Consider the following 12,725-nt stretch of genomic DNA (forward strand, 5'->3'; position numbering starts at 1 on the left):
GCTCCCACCACTGGGGGTGCCACTGATTCACTCTGGGAGCCCTTCAGTCAACCACGGGGCAACTGCTATTAGCAATTCCGGCCTAGACCCACAGAGAAGTGAAGGAAGACCCAGGCTTAACTTTTAACAATGACTTACCTTGAGTCTTGCCTGCCAGAAATAAAGTTGCAGGCATTCCTTCCCCACCTACCTTCTCAATCTCAATTTTAACAAGGTCGCCAGCTGGGTTGAGATCTCTGCACCCCAGCAGTGCAGTTCAGTGGGTGTATTCTATACTGCTTGTTGCCAAACAGTTGCTCCTCCTACAGATTTGACACTGAACTGACAGCCAAAGGTACACTTCTATAAAAGTCTGTGTTGCTTTTCCACTCTCCAGCCACTATATTGCTTGTTGCCAAAGTGTTGCCACTCCTACAAATCTGATACTGGACGGAGAGCCTAGGATAAACTTTTACATAGGTCTGTGCTGCTTTGCCACTCTCCAGACACTAAGAACTTCTATAGAAAACATAATGTTCACTAGGTGGGACTATGATATCTCTCGTCTATGCTCATAGAGATCATTATGGAGGCACACTTAAACACAATGGTAAAATATGTGATATTTACTGACATAAGCTACATGATCACATATACAAATAATATTAATACAGGGATGGAAATATGGAATAAACAATCTGGAGATCATCAGCAACTCTTCTTTCTCGACCTCCGACAACTCCTTCAGCTGGGCAGATTTAAAAGGGAGCTTCACACCCTCTCACAGGGGGCCGCTTCGTCAACGTCGGCCACCTCCTCTCCAACTGCCACAAACATCCACACACACTGTTCTCTTCAACAGTACTGGACACAAGCTGCCTTACAGCCTATCCTACTACTAATGTATCAATGTTATACTGAAACATACATAGATAAATATCGTGGCCTATCTAACCTACTCAACAAAGAGGTAATGGGAGGGAAATTGATCTACCTTTACATTCCTGGCTCACGACGCCTGTCCCTCGATGGTGTGAGGTTCCCATGCTTCCTGAGTCGGTCCTTGATGATCCAGGAATGTTCCAAAAGTCCTTAGGTGTCGTGAAGCCTTCGCGTCGTCGTCGTCACGAACCACTCCCAGAGTTTCAGATATCCCAATCCTGGCTCATCCAGTGGGCACTGAGCTAATCACTGTATACACACACTCGTTCCTTCCACAAGGCGTTGCTCCTTGTCCTAGGAACGGTGTCGTCCTCCAATGCTCTAAGTAGGCGTGACCCGGTCACAGCAGGCCTGCTCGCCACACCTTTCAGACGTCAGACGACGTCTTCCAGCGTCGTCGCCGACCGATTCTTCAAGTTTTGGCACTTCTCTGCTCAATAAACTTGGTTTCTTCTTGCTTCTCAAAAGCAGTCTCCAATAACAATGATGGGCTGCGATAGCGAGCTTTTATCCACTGAGTAAGGCATACAAAAAATCAAATCCTCGAAAGCTGATCGAGGCACATTCCTCTCACCTCCACAGTCAGTTTAACTCTGACGTTACCACAGCCGGCGCCGCCAGGGGCACTCGGTGACGTCACGGCGGGCTTTGATTGGTCGCCTGTGACCTAAGTCAGCCAATCCGCAGTCGGTTGGCGTCGTCCACGATATAGCGGATCTGCAGGTACGGGGTACCATTTTGTTTGTATCAGGGCACCACTTCCCCCTTACCTACAAACTTATAAATGTAAATTTCTCCCTCACCAGGCGGCCGATCTGGTCGCCACATATATCAACAGACTCCCTGCATCTCAGAGAATGAGTAGGGGAAGCTGATATGACTCTTAATGATGGATCTGGGGAGAAATTGGAGGGGGCTCCGTAACAATACATTGTATAATTGATACATTACATGGTCAATCTAGGGGTACAAGTCCAATATATCATGAAGTGTTCCAGTACTCATATAGTAGTCACAGAGTTCAACATACCTCAGCCCAGGAGTGCAAAAGTCAGTCAATATGAGACATTCTACAATATAATGTTCAAATGAGTGCATGTTTTCTCTTTCACAAAGTTGACACAGAGTGTACTCGACATTTGGGTTTTGAGAAAGCTGCCAGATACGCCTATATCCCATGCAACCCGTTCTCGCACTTGCTTTCAGTCAATATTGGCTTATTTAATAAGTGCATATGTGACATACTAATTGATTGTGAATATTTTAGTTTACCTTGAAAAGCTTCATAGAAAACACCGACCTCACCTAACCTTCTTAGTATGTTAAGATGAGCATCTTATTGCTTCTTATTTACAATTATTACTTAACCTATCAACGGTATAGGTTCAGTAATAATTGTAATTAAGAAGCAATAAGATGCTCATCTTAACATACTAAGAAGGTTAGGTGAGGTCGGTGTTTTCTATGAAGCTTTTCAAGGTAAACTAAAATATTCACAATCAATTAGTATGTCACATATGCACTTAATAAATAATCCAATATTGACTATAAGCAAGTGCGAGAACGGGTTGTCCCATGCGTATTCTGGAACTATAACATCACATTGCCGAGTTCTTGTTCTATTAGTCCCATATGTGAATGTCTCCTCACGATATTTATCATAATATTTAATGCTGCAACTTTCAGGTCTTTGTGAATTTGTTAGGTCGGTAATATTTTCATTAGATATTTGTTTAAGTATTCTCTTTGTCACTGCTAATGAAACACCCATATCAATTTCTACTACTGGTTTCCTACAGGCTGTCTTTGCAAGCATATCAACAGTGTCGTGCCTTGAGATGCCAACATGTGATGGTATCCATAGGAATTTAATTTCAAATCTGTTATCTTTAGCAGCTAAAACATTCATTCGAGTATCACTGACTATTTTCTGGGTGTCACTACTATGTGCGTTCAATGCCAGGAGTGCACTCTGTGAGTCACAGTATATAAGTCCACTGCCTTTGTCTTTTAAAAATTCAGTGGTAAGGTATATGCCTGCAAGTTCGGTTTGAGTTGTACTTGCCCAGTCATTGACGCGCTCCATTGCTGTATGTACGAGAGAAGATTGTTCAAATATATTACACGCACATCCCGTACATCGTCCACCTTCTGCCACAGAACCGTCGGTATAGCACTTAAACACATCGTTACCCATACCCTGAGTACTCTCAGTGATGCATTTCAGTGTTAACTGTTTTAATAATGTAAAGTGTACACTATTTTTTTGGGTTCATTTACAAAATCAACTGATAGATCCCAGTTATCGCATGGAGTAATTGGTTGATTAATCAGTAATTGAGTTGGGTACATATTTAAGATTTTGATGGAATTGGATACCTTGTAGAATCAAAATACATAAACAGATTTCGCTCTTCTTCTATAGACCTCAGGTGACTTGTAACATATTAAAAGTTTAGCTTGAAACTTTATGTGTTGCGGAGATCAACTCAACGCCTTAACGCCGAAAACTGTGCTAATGGACAAAATTCTCTCACATATGGTAGGTAATTATAACTCTGCTCTCATATTAACTATTCTCGTGGACTTTGGAGCCCACAAGGAAAAAACGCATAGCTTCATTTTGCAAGGTTTCAAGAGATCTCAGCACTTTGTCAGTATACAGTGTGAGATGTAGAGCATTGTAGTCAATCACACAGTGTAAATGATACATAAAACATTCTAGCAAGTCTCAAGTTAATTCCATGATTGACACCAACAAGGACCTGCAAGGGCTTTAAACTCTCCCAGAGTCTCCTCTTGAGAGAAAAAAGGTACCCAAGGTCGTTAATGGGGACACCAAGGTATCTGTAAGACTCGTAGTTCTCAAGTGCTCGCCCATCTATATAATAATTGGCTGGTGGAATACCACATGGATAAGGGCACGAGTTTTCTGTACAGAGATATGAAGGCCACATTCCTCAGCTCTAGTAGCAAAAGCATCGAGCAGAACTTGCATTCTAGGCTCGGTGGCAGCCTGTAAACATATATCATCAGCATAACATATGACCGTGTCTTCATTATTAGTTGGAAGATCTTTAATAAGTTTATGCATCAGAACGTTGAACAACATAGAGAAAATAAATTTAGTGATTATACTAATATACAAACCGCCAGATGCAACGGCTGAGGAATTCACAGAACAGATAAGCAAAATAGAGAATAGCCTTGATAATTTGGAGAACCCGATACCTGATATTATTTTCCTAGGTGACTTCAACTTGCCTAATCTCAGGTGGAAAATAGCAAACAATAATATTATACAAGGAAATCTATCAGGACCTAACCAACCACAGATTAGAGAACTACTTAGATTCTGTGACAAATTTTCACTCAATCAGCAGATATCGGAGCCAACGAGAAATGAAAATATTCTAGATCTGGTCTTTACGAACAATGAAGACATTATCAGAGACATTACGATATCAGATATCACATACTCAGATCACAAACTCATTGAAGTGCAAACGACCATCAATACTCAGAATAGACCTAAAACGTTGATAAAGCGAGAGGGGCTATTCAGTAAATTCAATTTTAATAATAAAAGGATAGACTGGGAGATAATAAACAGGGAACTTACAAACATTCCATGGGGAACTGTTCTAAATAATACAAGTCCTACAGAAGGAATAGAAAAACTTACTTCAGAAGCGTATCAAGTCTGTCTGAAACATGTTCCTTTGAGGAAAGCCAGAAAGAGATCTAACGTAGAAAGAGAACGCAGACGACACAATAAACGCAGGAAAAAAATAACGGAACTACTTATGCAGACACGAATTTACCGTCAAAGAAGGAATAATTTAAATAGGGAGATTGAAGAAATCGAGCGGAAATTGAAACACTCATATGAAACTGAAGAAAGGCAGTTAGAACAGAAAGCAATTCAGAAATAAAGAAAAATCCAAAATATTTCTTCTCATATGCGAAATCAAAAGCAAAAACCACTGCCAGTATTGGACCTATTCGTACAAGTGAAGGTTCATACACGGAGGATGACAAAGAAATTAGTGAAATCCTAAAAAAGCAGTATGAGGACATGTTTAGCACTCCAATAAACAACATGAAGGTGGAAGATCCAGACAATTTCTTTATGCGGGATATTCAAACCCCTGTAAATATAACTGATATAAACACGAGCGCACTAAATTTTGAAAAAGAAATTGAAAACATGCCCATGCACTCGGCCCCAGGTCCAGATTCATGGAATTCAATATTTATAAAGAAATGCAAAGTGCCGGTAGCACAGGCACTCAGTATAGTGTGGAGGAAGAGCTTGGACACGGGGGAGATACCAGATGCACTTAAAGTAGCAGACATAGCCCCTCTACACAAGGGAGGGAGCAAAGCATTGGCAAAAAATTATAGACCAGTTGCACTAACATCGCACATCATAAAAGTATTTGAGAGAGTGATTAGGAGTCAGGTCACCAATTTCATGGAGACCAATGACCTTCATAACCCAGGCCAACATGGATTTCGAGCGGGAAGATCGTGCCTCTCACAGCTATTTGAGCACTACGACAAAGTCACTGAGGCATTAGAAGAGAAACAGAATGCTGATGTGATATACACGGACTTCGCAAAGGCTTTCGATAAATGTTACCATGGCGTGATAGCACACAAAATGAAGTCAATGGGAATAACCGGTAAAGTAGGACGCTGGATACTCAGTTTTCTGTCAAACAGGACTCAGCGAGTAACTGTCAACCATATAAAATCTAGTCAAAGTGCAGTGAAAAGCTCTGTACCTCAGGGTACAGTCCTTGCACCACTGCTTTTCCTTATTCTCATATCAGATATAGACAAAAATACAAGTCACAGCTTCGTATCATCCTTTGCAGATGACACAAAAATCAGTATGAAAATTACCTCGGCTGAGGACATTGAAAAACTTCAAGCTGATATTAATAAAGTTTTCGACTGGGCATCAGAAAATAACATGATGTTTAACAGTGATAAATTCCAGGTACTCAGGTACGGTAAAAATGAGGACCTTAAACATAATACAGAGTACAAAACACAATCAAATGTACCATAGTAGGAAAACAGCATGTAAAGGATTTGGGAATAATAATGTCTGACGACCTAACGTTTAAGGAGCATAACCAAGCAAATATTGCGACAGTCAGAAAAATGATAGGATGGATTACGAGAACTTTCAAATCCAGGGATCCCATCACAATGGTTGTACTCTTCAAGGCACTTGTGTTGTCCCGTCTTGAGTACTGCTCAGTACTCACTTCCCCCTTCAAAGCAGGAGAGATTGCTGAAATAGAGGGAATACAGAGAACATATACGGCACGCATAGACGCAATAAAGCACCTAAATTATTGGGATCGTCTCAAAGCCCTCCAAATGTACTCACTAGAAAGAAGACGAGAGAGATATCAAATAATATACACCTGGAAGATACTGGAGGGCCAAGTACCAAATCTACACAGTAAAATAACAACATACTGGAGTGAACGACATGGAAGAAAATGTAGAATAGAACCAATGAAGAGCAGAGGTGCCATAGGCACAATCAGAGAACACTGTATAAACATCAGAGGTCCGCGGTTGTTCAACGTCCTCCCAGCAAGCATAAGAAATATTGCCGGAACAACCGTGGACATTTTCAAGAGGAAACTAGATTTATTCCTCCAAGGAGTGCCGGACCAACCGGGCTGTGGTGGGTATGTGGGCCTGCGGGCCGCTCCAAGCAACAGCCTGGTGGACCAAACTCTCACAAGTCGAGCCTGGCCTCGGGCCGGGCTTGGGGAGTAGAAGAACTCCCAGAACCCCATCAACCAGGTATCAACCAGGTAACAAGGGGCTGAGGACCCCTCCTTGTGGAGTTCCCAGTTAAAAGTGTTTGCTCTCTGTGCTTTTAACACCATTAAACAAAACATATGCTGTTCGATTATACAAATAGCCCTTTATCCATTTCAATAATTTTCCTTGTATTCCCAGCTCGGCAAGCTGTTCTAGTATGATTTCCCTGTTTGCTGTATCAAAAGCTGCAGCTAGGTCGATAAAGACTGTTTGAGGGAAAGCTTCAATATGTGCGAAGTACTCAGCAAAACAGTGTTGTGTACTGAGCCCAGGCATAAATCCAAACAGTTGGGGTGACAGGTGCCCCTGTATACGATACATGAGTCGGTTAAGGACAATGCGTTCAAGCATTTTACAAACACACACGATGTTAGAGATATGGGTCTATAATTATCTGAGTGTGGTTTGGGGATGGGAACAATGACACTTTTTGTCCAAGCATCAGGTTGCTCTTTCACGTAAACTCATTCTGTACAACATTAAAAGTGGATTACCTGGTACTTGTGAGACTAACCTCAGTAGACACTAAGTAATACCATCCTCTCCAGGAGCAGTTGATTTGCCCATCTTTAGTGCAAGATTTAATTCCCATTCAGTTACATCATTAAAGTTCGACACGTCGATAGCTGTACAGGCAAGATTGACGGTTCGTTGTCTGTTGGGGTGTGTGTCATCAAGTTTGTGCTGTATGTTAATTGAGAGTTAGTTGTAGCTTGATGTTAGTGCCCATTGATCAAGGAGAATGTTTGCTTGTTCTAGAGGGCTGTGGTGCAGTGGTTTCGTTGGGTTGCTTCTAGAGATTTTCCGTATATTTTCCCAAACTTCAACAAGTGTTGTTTGCTCATTTATACTTTGTTGGAACTCTTCTCAATCTATGTTACGTATAACGTTGCTCATGTCTCTCACCTCTCTATTTGCGACAAGAAATGCATGCAAGTAACTTTGTGCTTTGGTTCGTTTGTATGTATCTCCAAGCTGTTTTACTTCTTCATATTCTTTAACAAATACATGCAATGGCCTGCACTATAGGAAATAAGGAGGCTGGCACAAAAGACGCGATGAGATGAACGACATCATCATGATGAGCTTTGCTTCTGTTCAATGTCCAGCAGAGAGAGATCCTCGTAATGTAATGTATCATAACTCTACTGCTGCAGTTGGTCGACCAGATGGAGTCCCAATGTGCCAATGGAAAGGTAACAGGCAAATAGCATGGGACTACACATGTGTAGCCACCTTGGCATCCAATTACATTACGCTCCCTGTTAGCCAAGCAGGCAAAACGTATCCAAGATCCCCCTACTCCACATACCCTCCACGCCGGCTCGTCATCAAACCAGCTAACTACCCTTCACCAGCTTGCCTGCCTCTGATTGGTGATTCGCCAGCCACGCACCTGCACACAGCACCTCAGCGCCCTCTACACGAATCGACGTCTGAGCCTGACCAGCTATCCACTTCAGAATATTCCTTGTGCTCTTACAGTTGACATCTCTCTCTGGCATACTCGCTCATTAGCTCGTATACGAAGGGAGGTTTCAGCCATAGCCGATATTCTCAGCACCATTTTAACATTGTATTTTGTGTTCACATTGTCTTTGCATTTTCTTTATTATTTAACTGTAATTTAACTTTCCGAGATTTGTTTTTATTTTCATTTATGTTTAAAGTAAATTTATTAAGTTTCATTGTTCATATTTTGTGTTTTACGTGTTCGTCCCTCTAACTTATCACAGACAACAGGCAAGCAGTCTATATTTTGTTTAAAGTGTGACCAGGCTTTGACACCTGCCATTGGAGGACTGCCGAACATCAACACTTTCCCGTCACATTTTAATGGGGGCCTGTCCTAGGAGCTTCATTCAGGTACTAGTACCAGAACGTCAATTTGTGGTAAGCGTACTTCACTTTGCTAAAGTAGTCTTTCAATATTATCATTAATTTTTATATTTATATGGTGCTGTGTGTATTGTGCATTCCGAGAGTAGCATATGGTGAGTGTGAGATAACTTTGGATTACGTGGTGACTGAAGACCTCAGTCATTCTCTTAATTGGTCATCTCTCCCTCCGTGTTATTACTCGTGTTTACCACCTTTTGTCCGTAGGATATTTCTTATATTTTCGGCAGATCATCATTGTGGTACCCTGGTACTTTGGTTTGTCTCCGGGTCAAAGCACCCTATCTTCTGCAATCCGACCGAAGGAGGAAAAGAGGGCCATAGTTCCTCTAGCACGGACTTTGTTGCCGAGTTGGGACCTCAGCAGCAGTTCTCGTCACCAGTTGACACTCGCACCCCTAAACGTCGGTCAGAGATGATGATATTTACTTAGGTTGGGAATTAGCTTTCTTTTTACAGAGCACAAAGTTCGTTAATTCTGTAAGTATCATATTCATTTAGTGGGAAACCCTTGTTTATGTCCTATAGAGACTCGGCAAGGTATGCCTACATTCTTGGACTACCTAACTCACTTTTGGAGCAATTAAATGTTTCATTTGTTTTAGAAACTCAGTTTCACTTATTTAGTAGGATTTTCTTGCCCTTATTCTCTTACATTGAGTACCGGGTACAAGATTTCCTGCGACTTTGATTGACTAATCGTTTACCATCCTATAATTAACGTTTATTGTTAAAGATTAAAATTCCACAGGATAGTTACCAGTTGCCACGTTGTCCTGTTTCTCACATTTACCATATCACAACTATATTCGTGTACATTTATTTGCTATCTTTCACCATGTTTCGTCTCCAAGCTTTCCGTAACGATCCAGCTGGTGAAATAGGGACCTTATGTCGTGCCAAGAGAACTGAATTACAAACTCTTGCACACGAGTATCAACTAGATGTTCCCCATGGAGCCAACAAAAATGAAATACATAACCTAACCATGGATCACCTCTTAAATGAAGGGAAAATTGACTCTGAAACTCACGAAACTTACTCTATTGCAGATAAACCTGATTTGGCAACTATGAAACTCAAACTAGAACTTGCCAAGTTCGAGAGAGCAACAACAAGCAGCTCTCCAAATGAAGGAACGCGAGGCGACCCTGAGGGAACGAGAGCAAGAAAGAGGGGCAGCCTTGAGGAAAGAAGAAGTCGCAATGAGGAAAGAAGAGAAAGAAAGGAGGCGGCCCTAAGGGAACGAGAAGCTGCAATCAGGAAAGAACAAGAAAGAGAGGCGGCCTTGAGGAAAGAAGAACAAGAACTAGAGATGGCCCTCAAGGAACGTGAGAATGCAATACTCCGTGAGCGTGAGAGAGTACAGCTTGAAGCAAAACATCGTCGCCTGGAGATGCAACGCGAGCATGACAAACAGCAAGCTGCTTTGGCATAGAATGTCTTCAACAAGAACTCGCGTTGGAAACTACGCACCTCACTCAACGCCAGCAAGCTACCGCCAGTCTTCCAGTAAGTTTCAATATCTCCCATGGAAGTAAGTTAATGCCACCATTCGTTGAGACAGAGATCGATGTCTTTTTTACCACCTTTGAGACCCTAGCTAATCAACTTAGCTGGCCTGTTGACCAATGGTCTACCCTTCTCAGAGTGCATCTCACAGGTAGAGCTGCAGTTACTCCCAGTACCTTAGCTTCTGAGAATGACTACCAGACCTTGAAGCAAGCAGTGTTGGACGCCTACCTTCTCTCCACCGAAAGCTACCGACGAAAATTTCGTGACCATCTTAAGGCAAGTACCCCCACCTTTCTAGAATTTGCCAATAAAAGAAAAGATATTTCATGAAATGGCTGGAAGCAGCACATGTCTCTACATTTGCAGAACTCATCAACCTCATGCTAGTTGAGGAATTCTTGAGACGTGTTCCCCCTTCCGTCCGTTTATATCTAGCAGATAAAGAAGAAACCGACTACATCAAATGTGCGAAGTCGGCTGACACCAACAGCCTCATCCACCGGCTGACACCATCACCACCTCCCAGTAAGAAGTCTTGGTACAACGATAAAGTGAGTACAGAGGAAACGACCTCACAATTGTATTGTAAGTATTGCAAACTCTATGGACATACCATAGATAGATGTGTGAAGGCTCAATACAAGAGCAATGAATCTACTAAACCCAAACAGACTCCTCCTAAGTCCGGTAAGCCTGTAATGAATGTTGGTGTTCATGTTAATGATCTTTTTCTCTTCAGCAAACACCTGTATCCTGGAACTGTCTCTACCAACGGTACAGATTCGGAGGGAAGTTTCAAATTGAAGATCTTGAGGGACGCATCGGCTCTTCAGTCCATTATCATAAAGTCGGCTGTGTCTAACGTCGCCTACACCGGGGAAACCGTCCTTATCACTGACCTTACTGCTACCACTCCATATCCACTCGCCAGAGTCCACCTGGATTGTCCCTTCGTGACCGGTGAAGTCCAACTCGCCATCAGGGAAAAGCCTTTTCCCATGCCTGGAGTGCATTTTCTCCTTGGCAACGACTTGGCAGAAGATCTGCAACCGCCCAACCTGATCATCACGGACAAACCCCAGGTGTGCACTTCTGTAATGGATAATCCCATCTTTGAATATGTTCCAGCAGAGGTTCAAGAGAGTGATAAAGTTTCTCCTCCGGTTTTGGTGACCACCCGTGCACAAGCTGCACGACCACAACCAGCTGACTCTACAGCTACCGCTGTCCCTCAAGACCCTCAGAATCTACCTCCCAATCTTACCCGTTTGGAGTTCCGTAAGTTACAGAGGGAAGATCAATCATTAACACCATTATTCTTCCAGGTTGAGACTCAACCTGACAGTATCCCTGGGTTCTTCCTAGAGAATGAATTGTTCTACCGCAGATACAGACCCAGCAAATTGAAGGAGGATGATGATTGGGCCAATGTCGAACAACTGGTGATTCCCACCAGCATACGGCCCGATATTCTACACCTGGCCCACGGAGCTCTTTCTCACTATGGCTTCAACAAAACCTACCACGGAATCAGAAAAGACTACTACTGGCCAGGTATGGTAAAAGACGTAAAGAAATACGTAAAAGAGTGTCATATATGTCAGATGGCAGGTAAACCTAACATCTCTATTCCCCAGGCTCCACTGAAACCCATTCAGGTGCCTGCGGAACCTTTCCACAGACTCATCATAGACTGTGTTGGTCCTTTACCCCGGACCAGTTCTGGCAACGCATATATAATAACTATCATGTGTCCTACCACCAGGTTTCCCATAGCAGTTCCAGTAAAGAACATTACGGCTGCTACAGTGGTGAAACACCTATTGAAGATCTTCACCCAGTATGGATTTCCAAGAGAGGTTCAAAGCGACTGTGGCACCAACTTCATCAGTGATCTCTTCAAGAAGACTCTGGAGGAGTTCAACATCACACAGTGTTACGGCCCTATTGGGTCGCAACTGGGTTCTTCTCTGATGTTATAAGAGTTTGGGTATCTGGCCCCAAGTTAGTAGAGGCTTTCAAGGGGTGTGTTCCATAACGCAAGTTAAATTAAAGGGGGGAGGGATACAAATGCTCTGATTTATATATATATTAACCACCACCATAAATAAATATATAACAGTTGCACACAGGGGTTATTACTACACGGTAATGTACAATCTTGTCTTCCTCTCAAGACACAGGATGCTCCACAGTGCTCACAATGAATCCTCAATGATTCTCTTGGCGAATCTACCCTGGCCACAGGCCAGCCAAATCACAGTTCCACTGGGTGCTCTGTCGTGGAGGCCTTCAACCACAATCCAGCATGTAGCTGGCAGGTTCCGATCAGCTCCGCTGTGTAGGCCACTCCACTACCGATACTAGGGTTGCGAGCCCTAGGCAGGAGCCTCGTGTGATCCCGCTGATCACTCTCCTCACTAAGCACCACAGTGGCTAGTCTCTTCCACCAGCCAGCCCCAGATAAGACGATTCCTGATACTGCCACGTCACAGGCAGGCTAATACTCTCAACAGAGTTCGTCCGGGGGTGAC

General features: G+C 42.8%; 1 protein-coding gene across 1 annotated transcript in view; it reads left to right on the plus strand.

Moving 5' to 3' along the window:
* Positions 1–531: 531 nt before the first annotated feature.
* LOC123749033 (uncharacterized) overlaps positions 532–12,725 on the plus strand; it is a 121,338-nt gene continuing 109,144 nt past the window's right edge. The window contains exons 1-2 of the mRNA XM_069326606.1: positions 532–589; positions 9,729–9,931. Coding sequence (XP_069182707.1) covers positions 532–589; positions 9,729–9,931 — 261 coding nt within the window. The remainder of the gene's footprint in view (positions 590–9,728; positions 9,932–12,725) is intronic.

The sequence above is a fragment of the Procambarus clarkii genome, chromosome 2, assembly GCF_040958095.1.
Source record: "Procambarus clarkii isolate CNS0578487 chromosome 2, FALCON_Pclarkii_2.0, whole genome shotgun sequence".
Taxonomy (NCBI): domain Eukaryota; kingdom Metazoa; phylum Arthropoda; class Malacostraca; order Decapoda; family Cambaridae; genus Procambarus; species Procambarus clarkii.